The sequence below is a fragment of the Mus musculus genome, chromosome 8 (genome assembly GCF_000001635.26).
Source record: "Mus musculus strain C57BL/6J chromosome 8, GRCm38.p6 C57BL/6J".
NCBI lineage: Eukaryota > Metazoa > Chordata > Mammalia > Rodentia > Muridae > Mus > Mus musculus.
The window spans coordinates 27,447,297-27,472,873 of NC_000074.6; the positions used below are offsets into that span (position 1 = coordinate 27,447,297).

At 42.8% G+C, this 25,577-nt stretch overlaps 1 protein-coding gene across 4 annotated transcripts in view; it reads left to right on the forward strand.

Moving 5' to 3' along the window:
• The first annotated feature begins 337 nt into the window (after window positions 1-337).
• The window catches only part of Poteg (POTE ankyrin domain family, member G), a 135,084-nt gene continuing 109,844 nt past the window's right edge, over window positions 338-25,577 (forward strand). Inside the window, exons 1-9 of one of the 4 annotated variants that reach the window (XM_011242159.3) lie at window positions 338-766; window positions 2,580-2,694; window positions 2,857-3,030; window positions 5,942-6,048; window positions 9,431-9,568; window positions 11,571-11,632; window positions 12,440-12,475; window positions 14,741-14,777; window positions 16,439-16,508. In XM_011242159.3, the coding sequence (XP_011240461.1) occupies window positions 522-766; window positions 2,580-2,694; window positions 2,857-3,030; window positions 5,942-6,048; window positions 9,431-9,568; window positions 11,571-11,632; window positions 12,440-12,475; window positions 14,741-14,777; window positions 16,439-16,508 (984 nt within the window). In that variant the 5' untranslated portion in view covers window positions 338-521. Of the gene's footprint in view, window positions 767-2,579; window positions 2,695-2,856; window positions 3,031-5,941; window positions 6,049-9,430; window positions 9,569-11,570; window positions 11,633-12,439; window positions 12,476-14,740; window positions 14,778-16,438; window positions 16,817-25,577 lie in introns of those variants that run through there. The other 3 variants (XM_006509192.4, NM_027618.1, NM_026256.2) reach the window with 3 other exon arrangements.

A 25,577-nucleotide genomic window follows, 5' to 3' on the forward strand; every position in this document is an offset into this window, starting at 1 on the left:
AACAGAGATGCAAACTCGGACATGGCGACTGCTGGATCGCGAAGGTTCGCAGGGCCCAGTTAAATGATAAAGGTATACAGAGGTGCAGATCATATTCAGAACAATTTTTTTTTTGACTAGGCCTTTTCCCTCCGCTTTTAACTAAACGTGTGCAGTGTTTTTCCCACTGCTACAAGTTTGAAATGGTATGACTTATTCATCCAACCCCCACTGACATTTTTATTGCAGGCCTGATTGGCTAGGCAGGGCTTCGCGCATGCCTACTCAGCACCTTTACCCATAGCCTCAGAGATGCTGCTGGTGTCCGTTCTCATTTGGGTAAACTAGCGCGTGCACACTGTGTTTAGAAGCGTTGCTTGGCAACTGTGCCTCTACCAACTGTATAAGGCCCTGGTTGGCAGAGGTTTAAGCCCTGAGGTCCTCTGTGCAAATGTGGCTGGTGAGGCTCTCGTTTTACTAAGACCTAAAATTGGGCTCCAGGACCAGAAAAGATGAGAGGTTTGGAAGGGACCTGAGGCCAAATGTCCTTTTCCATGAAGAAGATCTTTGGGGCTAAGGAAAAGACACCCTTGGGTTTCTGTGATGCCCCACAAATGACTGTCTCTGAGTTTTTCTTCGGTGAAAATCCAAACTATCCGAAATACCATACAACATACAGACCGTTGGGGCATATTCACAGGGTTGCTGCTGAGGGTGATGCAGCCCGGATGGAGATTCTCCTCACGCTTGGACAATGCAACGTGTACCACAGAGACCGCAAGGACAGGTAATAGAGGAGGGAGGGCAACGGTTTACTTCCTGGGCAGGCCACTGTGGGAGAAGGGCTGTCTTCCTGTCTTCTCTGGAGCCCTGGTGCCCACCCAGCAAGGGGAGGAACCTGCCTGGGACTCCATACCTGAGACTTGCACACCTGGGAGGGGCCCTGAACTGCCAAACAGGAACTTTCAACTGTTTCCCAGTCTCCCTCTGCTTACCCCGAAGGAGCTGGCAACCACAGTTCTGTCAAGTGTCTGTTGTTGTCAAAGGCCAAAGTGCTGAGGTCCCTGTGGCCGGAGAGCTGTGCTTTCCATTGAAACCTAATATTGATTGGGGTTTAGGGGTAAAGTGAACCACGTGTTCTATTCACAGCAAGCACAAGGATCTCTGGCGCTGTGTTAAAAGGCCTTGGTGGCACACACCTTTAATCCCAGCATTCAGGAGGCAGAGGCAGGAGGATTTCTGAGTTCGAGGCCAGCCCTGGTCTACAGAGTGAGTTCCAGGACAGCCAGGGCTACACAGAGAAACCCTGACTCGAAAAAAAAAAAAAAAAAAAAAAAAAGGCCCCGTGTTCTCGTGGCCTATACAAAGGGAGATCACTTCTCTCCCTCCCCCATCTCTTCCTGATTTTTTTCCTCTTCCCGCTTTCCCTTCTCTTCCTCCTCTCCCCCTTTCCCTTTCCTCCGTCTTGGTCTCGTCTGTCTCTCTCTTTTTCCTTTCCCTTTCCCTTCCTCCCCTTGTGGCCTCCTCTCCTTCTTTCCCTCTTCCTCCTCCACCCTCTCTCTCTCTCCTTCCTCCCCCTATCCACCTCCCCTCCTCCGTTTTCACATCACTATGTTTTTGAAGCAGAGTTAGAGTTTCTTAGGGAGAAAGCTAAAGAGATGCAAACACAGGAATTAATAGAGGCACTTAGTAAAGGACACTGCATACTCAAGATAGGGAAAGCCCACCAAGGACTGGATGCAGGCTTCTCAAGACAGTTATCCTCAGAGATGTCTATCCTTTTAATTTTTTTCTAATTTTATGGGATCAGGAAACTGGAGCATTGGAAGGCTGAGAGGTACCTAGTAAGTGACTTAGCTTAGAGGAGAATTAAACCCAAGGGAAGTTAAATTCAAAGGGGATTTTTTGTTTGTTTGTTTGTTTTGTTTTGTTTTTTATTGAAAGAAAAAAATTCTTATCAAGCTTTCCCCTCCCAACACTCTTCTCAGATCTTCCCCATCCCCATCCACTCAACTCCATACCCTTTCTTTGGTTAAGAAGCAAGTAAGCAATGCCACCCCCTCAAAAACAAAAACAAAAACAAAAACAACCCCCCCCCAAAAAACCAAACAAACAAAAAACAACCAAGAAATTTGCACAAAAAGCCTCAGAAAAACACAAAAATGGTACCAAAAAGCAAAAACTAACACACACACTCACACACACACATTCACACAGAAGCACACACACACAAATATTGGTCAGACAAAGCAAAATGAGACAGAAAGTGTACAAAAATACCAATGAGAGTTTTTTGTATTGGTCCATACTTTCTTCTATTCAAACAAGCTGCTCTGAGCTGATTCAAGTGAGCAGCCTAATAGCAAGGCTTGTCCCTAGCAGGAAGGAGATCTATACATAGCTCACATGGAGACAGGAACACAAATAGGATCCCATTTCTTTAATAAGAGTGAATCTTGTCCTCCTTAACAAGAAGAACATTGAAGATTTGCTTAGAAGACCAAAGAATGACATGATATTTAATCTTATATTCACATCAATAATTGTGGGTTTTGGGACAGTGCTCTACAATGTCACAAAAATTCCTCTCATCCCCACAGGACAGCTTTGCACTTTGCCTGTGTCTATGGCCGGCTACCAGTAGTGACCATTCTAGTGAAGAATAATTGTGAGATCGATGCCTTGGACAAGAACCATACCACACCTCTGATGAAGGTAGGCGGCAAGCCATGAATTTCAGCATGGGCTAGATGTGGTTGAAGCGCTTACAATGGAAAGAACTTTGCCTCCATCACCTATTGCTTGCTGGCAACTCCCGCGGGGATATTTATCTTGAATTTCATGAGCTGACCATTTGTTTCTTGTTATAAATTGCAGTCTGTCCAATGCTGGAAGCAGAAATGTGCGACCGTGCTGCTGGAGCACGGCGCTGATCCGAACATTAGAGACAGCAGTGGCAACAGTGCCTTGCACTACGCTGTGTACAACGGGCATCAGGAGATGGCCTCCCTACTGCTTCAGTACAACGCTGATATCGAACAAAAAACCAAGGTAGAATTCACTGCATTTTAATCTCAAAGTCTGTGGAATAGATGTTTTAACAGTGGCAGAGGCCGAGTCAACGTTTCATGTTTAGAAACCCAAGCGTTCCCTAAGCGGAAGTGTTTGGAAAGGGCTTAAACATAGAAGCAGTGAGCTCGGACACACGAACTTTGAGAGAAATATTTGATGTGCAACTTTCTTTGGCACATTTACTGTGAAATAGTTGAGAAACCACTGAATTTGTTAATGTTAAAATTTCCTCATTTTTTGTCTTTTTTTTTCGCTCTTTCACCGTTTCCCCCTGATTCTTGCAAAGCAGCCTTAGTAGACAGCAACATTTACTTTGGACATGGCTTCAGGTTAACACTCAAAGGCAACAAAAGTCCTTAGGTAAAATGAAAATCGCCATGCTTTGGGCAAGTTATTGCCAAGTGACCCACGGCTGAAGAAGAGGAGGTGTGGAGCGGAAATGGCATTAGGTCAAAACTCAAAAGACAACAAAAGTACTTATGAAAATGAAAAATGAGGTACTTGAGACAATAAAGCAAGAGGAATGTGTGCTGATGCAGTGTCTCTTCATGTCAAAGGTAGTAAATTGTGGTTGTGTGAACAAGAAAGCTACCTGACTGCAAACGTACCTAGCGATCAGTTGAAGGAAGACCTAGGAAATATGAGACTGGTAGTGACTAAGTGCTAGTTATGTGGAAAACTGGAGGGACTATGGAGCTGTCCACTGGTATAGCTTCTGGAAGAGATATCCATTTTGGTAAAACAAAACACAACAACCAACAACAACACAATCTAAGCTCTGCTCTCAAACCTACAATTGTTTGCCCTGGGGATCAAATATTTAATTGTTTATATGTTGCTTTTAAAAAAAATATTGAAATTGTTGCATTCCGACTTGTGTGTTCCCTGCTTTTAGCCATTGAGTCAAATACCCAAATGATGAAGAGACTCTTGTCCATGGCCATATAGATGAGACTGAAGTTCTTTCTGTTTGTGTGCGTTCTGGTTCTCAGTTGCAGCTGTGTGCAGCTGGATTCATACATCTGATAAGTAATGGGCATGCATTTCAGAAAATATTTCCTTGATATTCTGAAACAACTCCCACTTTGAAAAGGAGACCCCAAACAGATAACTGGAATTATAGGTATTCCTGGGTTCTAAAATCCTGACATCTCTAAAGGAACTAGATTTTGACTAGATATTACTTTCTGTTAGTGTGTCATTTCTAATAATGGTAGCCTAAATTTCCTGTGTGTTGAGAAGCTAAATGGAGTGCTATTTTGTGGCTGTGATAAAATGATCCTGACCAAAAAGTGACTTCAGGGAGAAAGGGCTTATTTTAGTTCACAATTCTAGGTCTATCATTTTGGGAAAGTCACCACATCAGAAACTTGGGTCATATGTTGGTCCTGTAACATCTATATTCAAAGCAGAGAGAAACAAGTGCATTCATGTCCACTTGCTTGACTGTGCAAAGTTTTTTTTTTTTTTTTTTTTTTACTCTTAAACAGTTCAGGCGCCTGCCTAGGGAATGTTGCCACCCACAGCAGGCTGAGCCTTTCACCGTAATTAAGACAGTCAGCCATAGACATGCATACAGGCCAGCCCAATATACTCCCTCATTGAGACTTTATTACTGGGTGATTCCAGGTTGTGCCAAGTGGACAAAGCAAACTCTCACAATCAATTGTGACTACTAGCTTACAGAACAAGCCACTTCTTTTCTAACTACCAATAATTGTTCACTACGCTTAGAAGGTCTTCAGAGATTTCGTAGGTAGAGATTTTTTTTTAAGGTTTCATGTCAGTACATTCTTCAAGTTAACATATCCACAAATGTCAAACACAAGCAGAGTTTTCTCTGTCAGAACATAGGAAAACATGATTCTTCTTGTCCATTGAACAGTTATCTGTTTGATCACCAACCTCAGTGCAGATGTTCAGTTGATAAAGTCTGGCAGTTGTAAACACACACACACACACACACACACACACACACACACACACACAAATTCATAGGAATCATTTAACTTCCAATTCTATGTGACTAGTATTAATCATTTTGTGAGCGCAGGAAAAATTGAACACAACTGGAATGTAAATTATCAAGGACAGGAAGAACTAAGTATGATGAGCCTTTTTATTACATTTTGGAAGTATGTTTCTAAAACAGACATATATATATATATATATATATATATATATATATATATATATATATATATATGAAAACACACCATGGCAACAGTGAAAACACAGGGTATCTGGGCTTCAAGTGGCCCTGGCTACTCTCACTCAATTTCCTCCATGACTTGAACCTACTGTTAAGCTTCAGATGTCTGTAAAAACCCTAACTTCATATTGCTCTCAAAGAATTAAGCCCTATCTCTCTTGGACCTTGTACTGTTGGCTACCCATGCAGAAGGCAGCCATGCTGTCTAAGGCCCCAGGAGTGTACTTACTTTAAAATCTTGGTGTAGAAATGAACGTTTGGCCATTAGTTCACTAGCTTATGAATATCCCTTACCACATGATGGGATGCCAAGCATGACGGGGCTTGGTTTGTCATTGAAACGAAGATGCAGGCTCTGCTCTCAAGAAGCTCTTAGATGGTATGAGGGTAATCACATGGCTTCTAATAATGGATACTGGGATAGAAACATATTTGACACCTCAGTGTAGGATTGAAATGGGCACTGGAGAGAGGCTCAGGCTCACGTGACCACAGCAGGCCGGAGAAGCAGAGCCTGTGAAAGGCAGCGTGGTTAGAAGGAATAGAAGGAAGAGGCATTTATCCGCCGCAACGTTACAGTTTTCTTAATGCTTGGATTTGTACCGTCCTTTGTAAGATTTTTTTTTTCAGGTAAGTTGTGATTTTTAAAATTACAAATTTGGTTTTGTTGTTTTGCAGGATGGCTTCACACCACTGTTGCTGGCACTCCGAGAAAAGCGGGTGGAGGTGGCAGAGTTTTTAGTAAGAATGGGAGCAGACATACACGTGGTAGATGAGCTGCAAAGGTAACGCCATTTGGTCTCAAAAGAAATTTGACCTTAGTGCCATTCTGGACCGGTAGCAGTCACTCAACTCAGAAACACGACTGACTGGTAGGGGGAGGAGGACTCGCATAGAAGGATGCAGTGAAAGCACAGAATAAAATGTCAGTTTCGTCTGTTAGGGAAACAAGCAATTGTTTGAAGTCAGCAATGCAAATAGTAATAACAATAGTTAACACACACATATATACATACATATATATATATGTATATATATATACATATATATACATATATACATACATACATACACACACACACACACACACACACACACACACACACAGAGTCACATTGCCGTATAGTACGGACTGAAGATTCTTGTTATTTGTAATCTTACTTTGTTGGTCATATGACCTGAGACATTTATGAGCCAAACGAGTTTCATTTTTTTTTTAAATATACGAACTTTTAGTATGATTTGTTTGATTCACTATAAAACTGCTGACCATCTTACCATATTTCCTCTTTTCCTTTTTAAGATTTTCTCTTTATTTATTTATGTTGTTTAAACTCGTTTTAGTAACTCTTTGAGAATTTAATGAGCTCTATTTTGATCATGCTCCCCGAAGCTGTCCCCCTTAACTCCTGTCTGGCCTTCCTCATCTTTCTATCCCAACTTCGTGTCTTCTTCTTCTTTTTTTTTAAATTAATAAAATTAATAACACTTCTACTCTAGTTTGTGCTTTCTGTATACTTCTGTTGGTGGTGCCATCTACTGGAGGAGCTTAGTTGACATATCGGGAGCCACACTTTTTTTTTTTTTTTATTGGATATTTTATTTATTTACATGTCAAATGTTATCCTCTTTCCAGGTTTCCCCTTGGGAACCCCCTACCCTATCCTTCCTCTCCCTGCTTCTATGAGGGTGCTCCCCCACCCACCCACCCACTCCCGCCTCCCTGCCTTGGCATTCCCTTACACTGTGGCATCAAGTCTTTCCAGACCAAGGGCCTCTCCTCCCATTGATGACCGGCAAGGCCATCCTCTGCTACGTATGTGGCTGGAGCCATGGATCACTCCATGTATACTCTTTGCTTGGTGGTTTAGTCCCTGAGAGCTCTGGGGGATCTGGTTGGTTGATATTGTTGTTCTTCCTATGGGGTTGCAAACTCCTTCAGCTCCCCCAGTCCTTTCTCTAACTCCTCCATTGGGGACCCCGCTCTCAGTGCAGTGGTTAGCTGCGAGCATTCACCTCTGTATTGGTCAGACTCTGGCAGAGCCTCTCAGTCCACACTCTTAAAAAGAGCTGATTCTTTTCCCCAATCAGCTGTCAACAGTTCCTTAGTTAGAGTAGGGACTCGAGCCCTTCCCCAACCCACGCCAGAAGGCTGACTGGCTTGATCTAGCGCAGGTGTCCACAGTTGCTGTGGATCCTAGAACACAGCGGGCTGTTCATGCCCAGAGGACATGGTCCTGTTCCACTCCTCCCCCACCTCTGGCTCTCACAACCTTCCTTTCTCCTCCTCCTCAGGGTCCCTGGCCTTGAGGAAGGGGTGCGATGTAGATGTCCCGTTTATGGCCGAGGCCTCTCTGTACTCATTTTCTGCACTTTGACCAGCTGTGAGTTTCTGCATTAATCACCATTTACTACTCAAGAAACCTCTCTAATGAGGTTTAGAGATCTTAGAGTATCCACACATTTTCCTTCTTGTACATTTGGAGACACTATATTTCAGGGTTTGGAAATTATAATACAGGGGATGAGTCTTTAAATTGCTTTTCTTTGTAGAATATTGATATCAGGCTATCATTAAGTGACTATTATTTATTATTACTAAATGTTCGTTAGCCCCCTTCGCCCTCTCTGGTTTATTTTAATTCATTTGTATTTACTTGGCAATGGAAGGGAGATATGGATAAACTTAAAAAAATTTTTTTTTTTACACTCCAGATTTTATTTTCCCCTCCCCTGGCCTTTACCCTACCTACTCTCTGATTGTTCAACATCCCACACCTCCTCCCCTACCCCATGTCTCCACGTGGATGTCCCCACCCCCCACCCCACCTGACCTTCAAACTCCCTGGCCTCCAGTCTCATGAGGCTTAGGTGCATTATCTCAGCTTGAACACAGACCCAGAAGTCCTCTGCTGTATGTGTGTTGGGGGCCTCATATCAGCTGGTGTATGCTGCCTGTTTGGAGGTCCAATGTTTGAGAGATCTCGGGGTTCCAGATTGAGACTGCTGGTCTTCCTACAGGGCTGCCCTCCTCCTCAGCTTCTTCCAGCCTCTCCCTAATTCAACAACAGGGGGCAGCAGCTTCTGTGCATTGGTTGGGTGCAAATAACTGCATCTGACTCTTTCAGCTGCTTGTTGGGTCTTCCGGAGTGTGGCCATGCTAGGTCCTTTTTTGTGAGCACTCCATAGCCTCAGTAATAGTGTCAGGCTTTGGGACCTCCCCTTGAGCTGGATCTCACTTTGGGCCTGTCACTGGACCTTCTTTTCCTCAGGTTCCTCTCCATGTCCATCCCTGTAATTCTTTCAGATAGGAACAATTATGGGTCAGAGGTATGACTGTGGGATGCCTCCCTACTCCCTCACTTGATGTCCTGTCTTCCTGCTGGAGGTGGGCTCTATAAATTCCTACTCCCTACAGTCGGGCATTTTATCTAAGGTCCCTCCCTTTGAGTCCCGAGAGTCTCTCACCTCCCAGGTCTCTGGTGCATTCATTGGATAAACTTTAATGAAGATAAATCATAAGGAAATGATGAGAGAGCAGGCTTTAGATTCACTCATGACTGGAGAGTTCTCAGCTTTCGCAGTAGCATGCCACCTTCAGGCTGATGCTCACAGCAACATATATCCCCTGATTTGAAAGAGAGGATAACACCCTTGAAAAGTGGTTATAGGATTCTTTACACGGCGTTTATTTAGTGTATCGTACATGCTCATCAACATGATTACTGAAAGCGCCACCAGTCTTATTACTTCCATAGTAACAATTGCTCAAATCATGCAATAGCATTGAATTACTTCATCTTCAGCTTACTAAGAAATGTATATATAATATGTTCTATTAGGTTAGTGTAACGTGAATTCTTCCTCAACTACTTCAGATGCATGGCCTAAGCATAGCTATTTCCTTTCAAAGGTCATGAAGTCAGGGGATGCGGGGGGGGGGGGAGGGGGTCTACTTTAAGGTAAACAATGGGCAAAACGGGTTTCTGTATGTGTTCTTCTTTATCCACAAAGAGGAACAATTGTGGTCCCACGATGCTACGTCTGTTAGTAAACGGTCAATTCTACACAGCCAGGCAAGACATTAAGTTGGTAGAACACATCTATGTAGATTTTAACTCATTTCATTCATTTCATAGTAGTGAATCTATATATCTGCTGTTTTAGAAACACCTTGATATACGCTATAAGATGTGGATCAAAAGATCTGTCTGTATTACTCCTTGAGAAAGGTATTGACTTCTTCTATAAGGATGTCTTCGGATGGACAGCATTACGCTACGCTATTGAAGGCCACTGTACTTTGTAAGTATTTCCATTAACACTGAAGTAAAATTGTATTGGAGTTCAAAACAGACACAACGTGCATCCTCCAGCCCAGGCGACGTTGCGCTGTGCAGGCAGTTTCAGAATGGCAGTGACTTAGTCCACTCAGCCAGTCAGGAATGAAGAAAAATAACCGGGGACAGCATTGGGAAAGGAATGCTTAGGCTGAACTCGTTTTTTGGTGAATGCTGGACTTTGGACCCAGCACCTAACATGCTCCACGTAAGTCTCCCATCATTTTACTAAATCTCCAGCTAAGAGATCTAAAGACCGATTTAGCCTTAGGGATCTCAGCATTTTCCCATGTTATCCCCAAATATAACCCTTAGAAATGGGGTCTAAATAGTATCTACCGAATTTTTGCTCTTTTCAACAAGCCGTTGAGTATCCAGTCAGGTCTTGAAACGTCTGTTTTAACATACAGTCCCACTTTTCTGTGGGAGCTATCTTTTGGACCTTACTTCTTTATTCTTCAGTTGCTGAAGGGGTTTCTTAGATCCAAGGAAGCCAATTCTCTTCAGAAAAGTCAGTTGGAGCAGAAGAATGATAGCCTATCGTTCTTTATGTCTGTTGGTTCTATCACTACCAAAACATGCCCCGAAATTGGATACCAGCTAATCTTAACCACCACATTGTCCATACTAAGCCAGACCTTTAAGTCCTTACTATAACTCAGCAGGGAGGGAAAGTCGCTTCCCTGCCTCCTCTGCTGGTCGATTCCACCTCCATCTCTGCCGCTGTAATTCTGAGCCGCCCTGCACTGAGTCTGGTCTGGATGGGCCAATGAAGCCGACCAGTCAGTGAGGAGTGCGGCAGAGCGTCAAGCTTGAGCTTCGGGAGAGCAGATCTCTTCCCAAGTGTTACAGCTCTTAGGACAAAAGTATCAGATGACGGAATAGTTCTCATGAACCCCCAAACCTTCAGGATTCTTATATACAGTTTTGGGGTGGGTAAGGGTCTGACAACAGATAATTCTCATTGGTTTGGTCTGAGAGCTTTGGGGAAACCTTATTTGCATGTGGAAGGGCTTGGTGCTGCTCCTACATACCTCTCTGCAGGGGGCTGTGGGAGGGTTGTGGGAGGCTGAAGCTATGTGACAGGAGCCAGGAACCCAGGAGGCATGGCCGATCACCTGCTGTTCCAGTCACCACCCATCGGGTCACCGGGGTTCCAGACCTTTGCTCCACTAGGGACCAGGCTGTCTGTTCACAGCTCACTACCCCACAATTAGCCTTTATTTGGGGTTGAAAAAGAACCCAGCAAGAGGAAATACTTGTTGCTTCAGTATTTCCCTGAACATGTTTTAAAACTATCATATAAAACTTTAAAAGAAACCTACAGAACACAAGCAGTGGAATCCTTATTTATTTATTTATTTATTTATTTATTTATTTTTGAATAACACTTAATGTCTATGGGAAAGAACTTGCTCAATAGCTCTGAGTTGCGGACGGAGGATGTCTTCTGACATCAGGGTGCATCACTGCTTTTCAAGCAAATCCCGTCCATCCCCTGAGCTTTACATCTCTCATTTCACGCCCCCTTTACTTTAGTCTTTTTCCTTCTTTCATTATAAGCTTCAGGAAAAGAATTTAGAGCTCATACATTTCAAACACGAGGTAAAAACTTCTAGTAGCTCCTCTACCATTTCCAGTGATAGTCTTTATTTAGAGACAGGGTCTCATGGACCCCCATATGGCCTTGATTTCACTGTGTGTCTGGGGATGCCCTGGGACCTGGTGATCTCTCTGCCCCCACTTCCTAAATGCTGTGATTACGGCTGTGTGCCACTGCCGTGCCTGGCTGCATTCAGTGTTAGAGATGCAACCAAGGCTTGGTGTGTGCTAGACAACACCTTGCCAATAGAGCTACGCCCCCTACCTCGGCCCTTGTAATATTCTTAAGGATTAAATGTACTAAAATGCTTTTTAAAAAATAAGTATTAAGGTAGTAATTGCATTTATTATTTTTCATACAACAGTAGACAGACACTTCTGGATTTTGAAGAAAGTCTACATAGTAACAAAAAAGATAAGGAACCAGGTAAGACTTATAATAAGCTTCTCTTTGCAGTCCTACTGTCTTAGTCAGGGTTTCTATTCCTGCACAAACATCATGACCAAGAAGCAAGTTGGGGAGGAAAGGGTTTATTCGGCTTACATTTCCATACTGCTGTTGATCACCAAAGGATGCAGGACTGGAACTCAAGCAGGTCAGAAAGCAGGAGCTGATGCAGAGGCCATGGAGGGATGTTCATTACTGGCTTGCTTCCCCTGGCTTGCTCAGCCTGCTCTCTTATAGAACCCAAGACTACCAGCCCAGAGATGGTCCCACCCACAAGGGGCCTTTCCCCCTTGGTCACTAATTGAGAAAATGCCTTACAGTTGGATCTCATGGAGGCATTTCCTCAACTGAAGCTCCTTTCTCTGTGATAACTCCAGCTGTGTCAAGTTGACACAAAACTAGCCAGTACACCTACCATACACAAAAATGTCAAACTAAGAAAGCTTTCACTTGGAAAAGCCAGAAAATTACATTTTCTTGAGTTCTATCTGAGTAGTCTACAGGTCAGAATTATTTCAGACATACATAATTAAATGAACATTACAATAGGAAGTGTGATCTTTCAAAAGTCATGTGGATAGTCATTGAGGAAGACCCTTAATAGTGACATCTGGACTTCACATGCGTGCACACGTATGCACATAGATAACACAGATATCTCCACCTCCATGGACATGTGCATACAGAGAGACAGAGACAGAGACACAGAAAGAGAGACAGAGACATACTCACAGAACAGAAAGAGGAGAAAGAAGACAAAACCAACCAGAACTTTTGTTTTTATAGAACTACAAGTGGAGCCCAGTACCTCCTGCATTTTAGGTAAGTGCTGTGTAATTTGCTTTGCCTCCAGCCTTTTCACTCCTACTGTTTTGCTCACCATCAGAAACTATGAAAAATATTCTACATGTTTTAAAAAATATATTTAAAAAAATTAAACCATTATATTGTGATGTTTGTGAAAACACGCTGTGTGCTTGCGTGTGCAGGTCAGAGGATTAGTTCGTGCTGTTAGTTCTCTCCTGTTCTTTTCTTTTTTATTGACTTGAGTGGTCGAGCCTGCATGGTAAGTGATGCTGCCTCATGGGCTATCTCACTGCCCTCCAAAAGCTTTCATAAAAATGACTTTATTCACGTGCACGGGCATTTTGCCTGGGTGTACGTGCACCATGTGTGACATGCTGGTGAAGGGCAGAGGGGGTGGGGTCAGATCTCCTGGAACGCAATTATAGATAGTTGTAAGCATCCAAATGAATGTTGGGACTTGATCCTCTGCAGGAGTATTAAGTGCTTTTTACCACCAAGCCATCTCTCCATTCCCCAAGCTCTGTCCTTATAGTAGTCTGTACGTAATAAGAGTTTGAGAGAAATGATGTCATGCTTGTCCTGGCAGCAGAGTGATTGAACAGTCATGTTCTTCTATTCATGTCTAGGAGGCTCTTAATAATGTCACAGAGCTGTACTTTTAAAAAGTATGTCTTCTTAGGCAACATACGGCTGCCTGGGTTCCTTTAAGTGTTTCTGTGTTAGGCGCAGTTCAGAATGGATAAATTCTCAAGGAAGTGATCTAATAATTTTTCCACTGGAGGCAGAATGTTAGGTGAATTTGAACTTTGCTTCATAAATAAGAAGAACAAGAAAATAGCTTTTACAAGATTTTATCGAAAGGACCCAGATGTAGCTGTCTCTGGTGAGACTATGCCGGGGCCTAGCAAACACAGAAGTGGATGCTCACAGTCAGCTAATGGATGGATCACAGGGCTCCCAATGGAGGAGCTAGAGAAAGAACCCAAGGAGCTAAAGGGATCTGCAACCCTATAGGTGGAACAACATTATGAACTAACCAGTACCCCGGAGCTCTTGACTCTAGCTGCATATGTATCAAAAGATGGCCTAGTCGGTCATCACTGGAAAGAGAGGCCCATTGGACACGCAAACTTTATATGCCCCAGTACAGGGGAACGCCAGGGCCAAAAAGGGGGAGTGGGTGGGTAGGGGAGTGGGGGTGGGTGGGTATGGGGGACTTTTGGTATAGCATTGGAAATGTAAATGAGCTAAATACCTAATAAAAAATGGAAAAAAAAAAGAAAATAGCTTTTACCGAGAAAGCATATCGGTTAGTGCCTTAGTTAGGGTTTTACGGCTGGGAACAGACACTATGAACAAGGCAAGCTCTATAAAATATAACATTTAATTGGGGCTGGCTTACAGGTTCAGAGGTACAGTCCATTACCATCAAGGCAGGGACATGGCAGCATCCAGGCAGGCATGGTACAGGAGGGGCTGAGAGTTCTGCATCTTCATCTGAAGGCTGCTAGGAAAAGACTGGCTTCCAGGCAGCTAGGATGAGGGTCTTATGCCCACACCCACAATGGCACACATACTCCAACAGGGCCACACCTCCAAATAGTGCCACTCCCTGGGCCTAGCACATACAAACCATCACAGTTAGCTAGTACATGCATCGCACTGCTGACTCCTGGGGTTCTTCATCAGCACCTGGAAAGTCTCTGCGTGGCCCTTCCTCATGGTCTGCTTTTGTGGTTTGAATCCTTCCCCTGCAGGGTGCAGTGTCCACAGGTAAGTGTCATTGGGATAGTGTATTCATCTCAACCTGGAAAACGGATTGCTTGAAGAATCTCTCTTCTGTTATAGCACACACATTCTCTTATTGGATGTGATTAAGAGTGCTCAGAGTGCTATGACCGTACACTATATTCCCTTAGTTCCCTATGCTGTTAGTCCACATATGTCAGGCAGTTTTCTTAATGCCATTATTTTAGAATATGATGCCATTTAAGTTAATATCATACTAGTCCACTGGGATTGTGGTCACTGCACATGGTGGTTTACATTTCATAATTATTGTAAGTTTTTTCTTTCTCCTTTTGTCCTGCTAATGCAAACAAGAGAAAGAATCTTAATGCATTCATTGTTCCACTAGCAATATATCCATATGTACTGTGGGTGATTCCCACAGACCCTTTCCCAATGAACGTCCTTCTAGCAGAGCTTCTGAGTTGTCAATTTTGAATATGTGATACTTTTCTTCCATTGGTTTAATTCACATTTTGTGTTTCTCTTTAGCAAAACAAATAGATGCTGGAAATGACTCACTAGCAAGGTAAGTCTTCCATGCTGATGAAAATCTGTTTGTCACCTAAGTATTGAGTGGACAATGAGAAAAAAAGCACCTGGCCAGCATCTCTCTGTGGGATTCACAGTTCAAAAGCTGCTGTCTTCATTACTGCTTCTTACTCAGTAGGCAGCTGCTACTGAGTCACCCATTCACGCTTTCACTGCCATCCTGCTTGACTCCCTCATTCATTCTCTGGAGGATGAGGATGGTGTTAACAGAGGGTGGGACTGGGAGGACATGGAGGGCTGTGATCAGGATGCAAAGTGGAAGGAGAAGAAGAAGAAGAAGAAGAAGAAGAAGAAGAAGAAGAAGAAGAAGAAGAAGGAGGAGGAGGAGGAGGAGGAGGAGGAGGAGGAGGAGGAGGAGGAGGAAGAGGAGGAGGAGGAAGAGGAGGAGGAGGAAGAGGAGGAGGAGGAGGAGGAAAAGAAGGAAAAGAAGATGATGGAATGCTGTTAACAAACAGATGGCATGGATAAAGAGAAGGACAGTGGGTTCAACAGAATGCAGTCTTTAGAGAAAAGACTAGAATGCAGGCATATTTTGCAAATTTGGTAAAAAGAAGACAGGGATTAAGGACCCAAGATATCAAACGTTTATAGGCAGGCCCATTGAAACGAGCCTGCACATAAACGTGGAACACTCACGACAGTATTGTTAAAGATGCTGCTTGCTTTGTTTGCTTGCAGGAACAGAAAGACATAGACATTTCTGTTGAAAGGCAGTAGGATAATTTGAACCACTGGGGTCAGTCTCTGTAGCAGCTAGACGTAGATAACATTTACAAGATGCCTTAGAGCCCACCAAGCACCAGGACGTTAGAAGTTGAGGAACAAGGTGTACCTGTGGCTGAGGCGGGTTTCTCCCTCCAGCTTTGCTGAACCGACTGCGTTAGAAGTTGAGGAACAAGGTGTACCTGTGGCTGAGGCGGGTTTCTCCCTCCAGCTTTGCTGAACCGACTGGCGTCTTTCCTAATCGCATGGTGGTTAGGACCGGTTTTAGGACCTCCTGGCACTGAAGTCACCAAGGCTTTGTTGGGTAGTTAGTAAAATTTGCTCGATGCTTTGGACGCATCTTATGATTTCCCTGGGCTGGTGACTTTAATTTTGGAGATTGTCCTTGAGTCTTGTGGAAGTAAAAATGGAAGTCACCAGAAGGAAGTAGTTCTAGAGGACCTGGAAGAGCAGCGCCGACAAGGGGAGACTGGTTTTTACAGAAGTCTTTCCCTTGAGTGTCTGGGCACTTTTGAAAGTTCTTAAGTGTTTGACTGTTTATGCAAACATGAAAAATGCAAGAGGACTGGAAAATAATTGGAATTTAAAAATTTAAAGTATCCAGTCTTTTGAGGAAGTCCTTCCTTCCTTCCTTCCTCCCTCCCTCCCTCCCTCCCTCCCTCCCTCTCTCTCTCTCTTTCTTTCTTTCTTTTTTTCTTTCTTTCTGCTATTCACACATAGAATTAAGTTCAGTTTGACTTTTGTACAGATTTAAAATGTTAAAAATGCTTCAGAGATTCTCCTTGATGGTTTGAGTTGAGAGCCTTTGTTCAGTAAGAGGTCAAGCCATATTCACTCTGACGAAGAAGTGTCGTTTCATTTGCAAGCTGTGCATAACTGTGCTCACTGGTCCTTACTGTGTACTCTGCTCCACAGGATCTCCAGCTGTCCTAGCCCTGAGACTCCTGTGCTTACAATGAAGGAAGACGAGAACAGTGATGCCAGGGTAAACTGCTCCTCTGTGGAGTTACTTCCTTGGCCTAAGTTTGTTTTTGGTTTATTCTGAATGTTTACTAGTGGGCTGGATGCCATGTCCGTACATGGAAGGTTAGTCGACAGAAACAAGAGTGTGAGCAGGCTAAAACACTTATCAATTTGGTAAGCAATCAGAAGGATTGGTGGTAACTACTTTGATGTCCTAGGCAAATGTGTCAAAATATGGAGCCCAAGAGAAATTGCATTGTTTCCAACAATAGAGGAAACTTTAAACTTGGCCAGTGAGTGTTTGGATAAACATAATTTTTATTTTCTAGGATACTTCTTGCATTTCATTTTAAGTTTGTCTTTTAAGTTTTCCATGTGTCCCCCCCCCCCCCCCCCACACTTGGGAGGATGCAGAGCTGTGGGGGTGGGGCTCAGTGTCATGATTTTATTTTTGCTTTTAAATCCATTTATTTCACTTATTGATTTGTGCATGTTGAACCATCCCTGAATTTCAGAGAGATTCATGGTGGATAGTATTTTTGATGTGTATGTATCTTCTGTTTGCAAGTATTTTCTTGAGAATTTTTGAGTCTATGTTTACTGTGGATATTGGTTTACAATTTTTTTTTTTAATTGTATTTTATCTGGATTCACAGAAGAAGTTTGGGAGTACCTTTTCTCCATTTGTGAATTGTTTTAAGAAGCATTCATTGTCTGTTCTTTAGAATCACCTAGCTTTGGGGTGCATTCAGATGAAGAACCTGGTCTTCAGGCAGGGGTGGCCAGGGTCAGAAGGAGGTGGCTGGCAGTGCTACCCCTGGGGCTCATATTCTTTGCCAGGACAGGTCCTCTGTTGGGAGCCGCCCCCACATTCGCCGTTACAAGATGGCGCTGACATCCTGTGTTCTAAGTGGTAAACAAATAATCTGCGCATGTGCCAAGGGTATCTTATGACTACTTGTGCTCTGCCTTCCCCGTGACGTCAACTCGGCCGATGGGCTGCAGCCAATCAAGGAGTGACACGTCCGAGGCGAAGGAGAATGCTCCTTAAGAGGGACGGGGTTTTCGTTTTTTCTCTCTCTTGCTTCTTGCTCTCTTTTCCTGAAGATGTAAGAATAAAGCTTTGCCGCAGAAGATTCTGGTCTGTGGTGTTCTTCCTGGCCGGTCGTGAGAACGCGTCTAATAACAATTGGTGCCGAAACCCGGGACGAGAAAAAACTCCGGACTGGCGCAGGAGGGATACCTCATTCCGGAACCAAAACTGCGGATCACGTTTATAAAGGTTCCCGTAACACAGACTGTTGAGAAGGATTCAACTGCCGAATTCAGAACTCATCAGCTGGGGAACGACGGTGATAAAGGTTCCCGTAAAGCAGACTGTTAAGAAGGATTCAACTGTATGAATTCAGAACTTTTCAGCTGGGGAACGAGAGTACCAGTGAGTATGTTTGGCCTTAAATTTTTTCTAGTGTTAGGAGCCCTTTTGTTCTTTTTCACATGCTATCAAGTGATTAAGATAGGGCTAAAAATTCTAAAAAAAATTCAGGACAAGCTATCAGAAGTAAAGCGGAAAGAAAGAGTAGGAACAAAGAGAAAATATGGTTCACAAAATAAGTATACAGGCCTTTCCAAGGGTCTTGAACCCGAGGAAAAGTTAAGGTTAGGTAAGAATACCTAGAGAGAGATTAAAAGAAAAAGAGGAAAAAGGGAAAAAAAAAAAGATCGATTAGCGGAGGTCTCTAGGAGATACTCGTCACTAGATGAGCTCAGGAAGCCAGCTCTTAGTAGCCCTGAAACAGATGAAAAATCCTCCTCTGAGGAAACAGACTGGGAGGAAGAAGCAGCCCATTACCAGCCAACTAATCGGTCAAGAAAAAAGCCAAAAGCGGCTGGCGAAGGCCAGTTTGCTAATTGGCCTCAGGGCAATCGGCTACCAGGTACACTCCCGCCCTATGCGGAGTCCCCGCCCTGCGTAGTGCGTCAGCCCGTAGTGCGTCAGCAATGCGCAGAGAGGCAGTGCGCAGACTCATTCATTCCCCGAGAGGAACAAAGAAAAATAAAACAGACATTTCCAGTCTTTGAAGGAGCCGAGGGTGGGCGTGTCCACGCTCCGATAGAATACGTACAGATTAAAGAAATTGCCGAGTCGGTTCGTAAATACGGAACCAATGCTAATTTTACCTTGGCACAGTTAGACAGGCTCGCTGACATGACACTAACGCCTGCTGATTGGCAGACGGTTGTAAAAGCCGCTCTCCCTAGTATGGACAAATATATAAAATAAAAAGCGCTTTAACACAAAGCTGCACAGGCGCAGGCCCGAGCAAACGCAGCTGCTTTGACTCCAGAGCAGAGAGATTAAACTTTTGACTTGTTAACGGGTCAGAGAGCTTATTCTGCTGATCAGACAAACTACCATTGGGGAGCTTATGCCCAGATTTCTTCCACGGCTATTAGGGCCTAGAAGGCGCTCTCTCGAGCAGGTGAAACCACTGGTCAGTTAACAAAAATAATCCAGGGACCTCAGGAATCTTTCTCAGATTTTGTGGCCAAAATAACAGAGGCAGCAGAGCGTATTTTTAGAGAGTCAAAACAAGCTGCGCCTCTCATAGAACAGCTAATCTACGAACAAGCCACAAAGGAGTGCCGAGCGGCCATAGCCCCAAAAAAGAACAAAGGCTTACAAGACTGGCTCAGGGTCTGTCGAGAGCTTGGGGGACCTCTCAGCAATGCAGGTTTAGCGGCTGCCATCCTTCAATCTCAAAACCGCTCCATGAGCAAAAATAATCAGAGGACATGTTTTAATTACAGAAAGCCTGGGCATTTTAAGAAAGATTGCAGAGCTCCAGATAAACAGAGAGGGACTCTCACTCTTTGCTCTAAGTGTGGCAAGGGTTATCATAGAGCTGACCAGTGTCACTCTGTGAGGGATATAAAGGACAGAATTCTTCCCCCACCTGATAGTCAATCAACTGATGTGCCAAAAAACGAATCATCGGGCCCTCGGTCCCAGGGCCCTCAAAGATATGGGAACCGGTTTGTCAAGACCCAAAAAGCAGTCAGAGAGACGACCCAAAAAGACCCACAAGGGTAGACCTGCGTGCCGCCTCCGACTTCCTATTAATGCCTCAAATGAGTATTCAGCCGGTGCCGGTGGAGCCTATACCATCCTTGCCCCCGAGAACCATGGGCCTTATTCTCGGCCGAGGTTCACTCACCTTGCAGGGCTTAGTAGTCCACCCTAGAGTTATAGATTGTCAACATTCCCCTGAAATACAGGTCCTGTGCTCAAGCCCTAAAGGCGTTTTTTCTATTAGTAAAAGAGATAAGATAGCTCAGCTGCTGCTCCTCCCTGATAATACCAGGGAGAAATCTGCAGGACCTGAGATAAAGAAAATGGGCTCCTCAGAAAATGATTCTGCCTATTTAGTTGTATCTTTAAATGATAGACCTAAGCTCCGCCTTAAGATTAATGGAAAAGAGTTTAAAGACATCCTTAATACCGGAGCAGATAAAAGTATAATTTCTACACATTGGTGGCCCAAAGCATGGCCCACCACAGAGTCATCTCATTCATTACAGGGCCTAAGATATCAATCATGTCCCACTATAAGCTCCGTTGCCTTGACGTGGGAATCCTCTGAAGGACAGCAAGGGAAATTCATACCTTATGTGCTCCCACTCCCGGTTAACCTCTAGAAAAGGGATATTATACAGCATTTGGGCCTTATTTTGTCCAATGAAAACGCCCCATCAGGAGGGTATTCAGCTAAAACAAAAAATATCATGGCAAAAATGGGTTATAAAGAAGGAAAAGGGTTAAAACATCAAAAACAGGGAAGGATAGAGCCCATCTCACCTAATAGAAACCAAGACAGACAGGGTCTGGGTTTTCCTTAGCGGCCATTGGGGCAGCACGACCCATACCATGGAAAACAGGGGACCCAGTGTGGGTTCCTCAATGGCACCTATCCTCTGAAAAACTAAAAGCTGTAATTCAACTGGTAGAGAAACAATTAAAACTAGGCCATATTGAACCCTCTACCTCACCTTGAAATACTCCAATTTTTGTAATTAAAAAAAAGTCAGGAAAGTAGAGACTGCTCCATGACCTCAGAGCCATTAATGAGCAAATGAACTTATTTGGCCCAGTACAGAGGGGTCTCCCTGTACTTTCCGCCTTACCACGTGGCTGAAATTTAATCATTATAAATATTAAAGATTGTTTCTTTTCTATACCTTTGTGTCCAAGAGATAGGCCCAGATTTGCCTTTACCATCCCCTCTATTAATCACATGAAACCTGATAAGAGGTATCAATAAAAGGTCTTACCACAGGGAATGTCCAATAGTCCTACTATGTGTCAACTTTATGTACAAGAAGCTCTTTTGCCAGTGAGGGAACAATTCCCCTCTTTAATTTTGCTCCTTTACATGGATGACATCCTCCTTTGCCATAAAGACCTTACCATGCTACAAAAGACATATCCTTTTCTACTTAAAACTTTAAGTCAGTGGGGTCTACAGATAGCCACAGAAAAGGTCCAAATTTCTGATACAAGACAATTCTTGGGCTCTGTGGTGTCCCCAGATAAGATTGTGCCCCAAAAGGTAGAGATAAGAAGAGATCACCTCCATACCTTAAATGATTTTCAAAAGCTGTTAAGAGATATTAATTGGCTCAGACCTTTTTTAAAGATTCCTTCCGCTGAGTTAAGGCCTTTGTTTAGTATTTTAAAAGGAGATCCTCATATCTCCTCCCCTAGGACTCTTACTCTAGCTGCTAACCAGGCCTTACAAAAAGTAAAAAAGGCCTTACAAAATGCACAATTACAACGTATTAAAAATTCACAGCCTTTCAGTTTGTGTGTCTTTAAGACAGCACAATTGCCAACTACAGTTTTGTGGCAAAATGGGCCATTGTTGTAGATCCATCCAAACGTATCCCCAGCTAAAATAATAGATTGGTATCCTGATGCAATTGCACAGCTTGCCCTTAAAGGCCTAAAAACAGCAATCACCCACTTTGGGCAAAGTCCATATCTTTTAATCATACCTTATACCGCTGCACAGGTTCAAACCTTGGCAGCCGCATCTAATGATTGGGCAGTTTTAGTTACCTCCTTTTCAGGAAAAATAGATAACCATTATCCAAAACATCCAATCTTACAGTTTGCCCAAAATCAATCTGTTGTGTTTCCACAAATAACAGTAAAAAACCCACTTAAAAATGGGATTGTGGTATATACTGATGGATCAAAAACTGACATAGGTGCCTATATGGCTAATGGTAAAGTGGTATCCAAACAATATAATGAAAATTCACCTCAAGTGGTAAAATGTTTAGTGGTCTTAAAAGTTTTAAAAACCTTTTTAAAACCCCTTAATATTGTGTCAGATTCCTGTTATGTGGTAAATGCAGTAAATCTTTTAGAAGTGGCTGGAGTAATTAAGCCTTCCAGTAGAGTTGCCAATATTTTTCAACAGATACAATTAGTTTTGTTATCTAAAAGATCTCCTGTTTATATTACTCATGTTAGAGCCCATTCAGGCCTACCTGGCCCCATGGCTCTGAAAAATAATTTGGCAGATAAGGCCACTAAAGTGGTGACTGCTGCCCTATCATCCCCGGTAGAGGCTACAAAAAATTTTCATAATAATTTTCATGTGACGGCTAAAACATTACGCAGTCGTTTCTCCTTGACAAAAAAAAAAGCCCGTGACATTGTTACTCAATGTCAAAGCTGCTGTGAGTTCTTGCCAGTTCCTCATGTGGAAATTAACCCACGCGGTATTCGACCTCTACAGGTCTGACAAATAGATGTTACACATGTTTCTTCCTTTAGAAAACTTCAATATCTCCATGTGTCCATTGACACATGTTCTGGCATCATGTTTGCTTCTCCGTTAACCGGAGAAAAAGCCTCACATGTGATTCAACATTGTCTTGAGGCATGGAGTGCTTGGGGAAAACCCAGACTCCTTAAGACTGATAATAGACCAGCTTATACGTCTCAAAAATTCCAACAGTTCTGCCGTCAGATGGACGTGACCCACCTGACTAGACTTCCATACAACCCTCAAAGACAGGGTATTGTTGAGCGTGCGCATCGCACCCTCAAAACCTATCTTATAAAACAGAAAAAGAGAACTTTTGAAGAGACTGTACCCCGAGCACCAAGAGTGTCGGTGTCTTTGGCACTCTTTACACTCAATTTTTTAAATATTGATGTTCATGGCCATACTGCGGCTGAACGTCATTGTTCAGAGCCAGATAGGCCCAATGAGATGGTTAAATAAAAAAATGTCCTTGATAATAAATGGTATGGCCCAGATCCTATCTTGATAAGATCCAGGGGAGCTGTCTGTGTTTTCCCACAGGATGAAGACAACCCATTTTGGGTACCAGAAAGACTCACCCGAAAAATCCAGACTGACCAAGGGAATACTAATGTCCCTCGTCTTGGTGATGTCCAGGGCGTCAATAATAAAGAGAGAGCAACGTTGGGAGATAATGTCGACATTTCCACTCCCAATGACGATGATATATAATGCTCAAGTATTCTCCTGCTTTTTTACCACTAACTAGAAACTGGGTTTGGCCTTAATTCAGACAGCCTTGGCTCTGTCTGGACAGGTCCAGACAACTGACACCATTAACACTTTGTCAGCCTCAGTGACTACAGTCATAGATAAACAGGCCTCAGCTAATGTCAAGATACAGAGAGGTCTCATGCTAGTTAATCAACTCATAGATCTTGTCCAGATACAACTAGATGTATTATGACAAATAACTCAACAGAGATGTGAACAAAAGTTTCCGAGATTGTGTGTTATTTCCATTCAGTATGTTAAATTTACTAGGGCAGCTAATTTGTCAAAAAGTCTTTTTCAGTATATGTTACAAAATTAGATGGCTAAATTTGAACAGACCCTTCGAGACTTGCCATCATTCAGGTCAACTCCACGCGCTTGGACCTGTCCCTGACCAAAGGATTACCCAATTAGATCTCCTCAACATTTTCTTTCTTTAAAAAATGGGTGAGATTAATATTATTTGAAGATACACTTTACTGTAGATTAGTGTTGCTTCTTTAATTGGTCTATAAGCTTAAGGCCTAAACTAAGAGAGACAAGGTAGTTATTGCCCAGGCGCTTACAAGACTAAAACATGGAGCTTCCCCTAATATATCTATGCTTAGACAATAGGTCACTGGCCACTCAGCTCTTATATCTCACGAGGCTAGTCTCATTGCACGAGATAGAGTGAGTGTGCTTCAACAGCCCGAGAAAGTTACAAGGCTAAACACTACAATAAAAAGGCTCTACGACATATATGAGCCTATTCTAGAGAGACATGTCATCTTTCATAAAGGTTCAGTGTCCTAGTTCCCTTCCCCCAGGCAAAACGACACAAAAACAGGTCAGGGTTGCTCTGGGTAAAAGCCTGTGAGCCTAAGAGCTAATCCTATACATGGCTCCTTTACCTACACACTGGGGATTTGACCTCTATCTCCACTCTCATTAATATGAGTGGCCTATTTGCTCTTATTAAAAAAAAAAGGGGGAGATGTTGGGAGCCGCCCCCACATTCGCCGTTACAAGATGGCGCTGACATCCTGTGTTCTAAGTGGTAAACAAATAATCTACACATGTGCCAAGGGTATCTTATGACTACTTGTACTCTGCCTTCCCCGTGACGTCAACTCGGCCAATGGGCTACAGCCAATCAAGGAGTGACACGTCCGAGACAAAAGAAAATGCTCCTTAAGAGAGACGGAGTTTTCGTTTTTTCTCTCTCTTGCTTCTTGCTCTCTTTTCCTGAAGATGTAAAAATAAAGCTTTGCCACAAAAGATTCTGGTCTGTGGTGTTCTTCCTGGCCGGTCGTGAGAACGCGTCTAATAACAGTCCTCAGATAGCCCCACATTTTACACATTTCAGAATTATCTTTAGACATGCACCTGCTGGGCCTTTTAGATTTCTTGCTTACAAGTAAACCATCTTTAAAATGAAAGCTGCGTATTTGTAAAATATCTGAGGAAGAAGAAAGAGATAATTTGTGAAATTATTATGCAACCTGAAAGGCCAAGCTTTCAGGAAGGAAAGGTTCAAGGAAAAGCACAAATGCAAAATTGGAGACGAGAAATTCAGTTTGGCTTTTGATGCTCGACTAAGGATACAGCAACTGAAGAGTTAAGAATATTGAGTACATTTATGGCACACATTCTTGTAGTTATAACTATAAATAATGAAAACACAAAGATAACACCGAGGAAAGAGATGGAAAGGGCCTGTGTTAAATGCAAGGAGAGTTGTACAGTGCTGTGAGCACAGTAGGGCAGTGCTGTGAGCACAGTAGGTAAAGACAGAGGACCTATCAGAATCCTAGTTCTGTCATTCAGCATCTTTGCAAAACTAAATAAAGGAAAACATGTATCAATGTCAAGAATGCTACTGTGACTTTAAGGTGATATAATATGTGTGACATTTTCTTATATCTCATGAATAAATGTTGGGAATGGGTAAAATCTTTTATGAAATGTAAATTATGTTACTATACAAGAAAACCAATCCTGTTTTTATTTTGCAACTTAAGTGTTGACGATAGTTTTTTAACCTGTAGACAGTAAAATGATAGTAGCATCAAGAATATATTAAAAAATCTTATAAGAATCAGATATATTTTCAACTTGGACTGTGCTGAATGTTAGTAACTCATTTATTTATATATCCTATAGGAAGTCATCAACTTGGCACTTTTAAAGCCTTTCTGATGAAGTTTTAAATATTTTGACCTTCAATACATCTTTGTTACTAAGTATCCATCATGTGCTGTATGGACATTGCCTCTTGCAGATGAGGAGCTATGTTACTGTATTACAATAGAAAAACAAACAGCAAACACCTCTAAGCCCCCTTGGGCACTTTATATTAGCAAAATTGTTTAGGAAGCCTCTGCCGAAATGACCTCGTTTCTAAAATCCTCCATTTATATACAAATTTCTATACAAAAAATTAGCTTTTTAAGCCAAATATCCTCTAATTTTATTTATTTATTACTCTGAGGTATATGTGAGTGTGTGTGTATGTG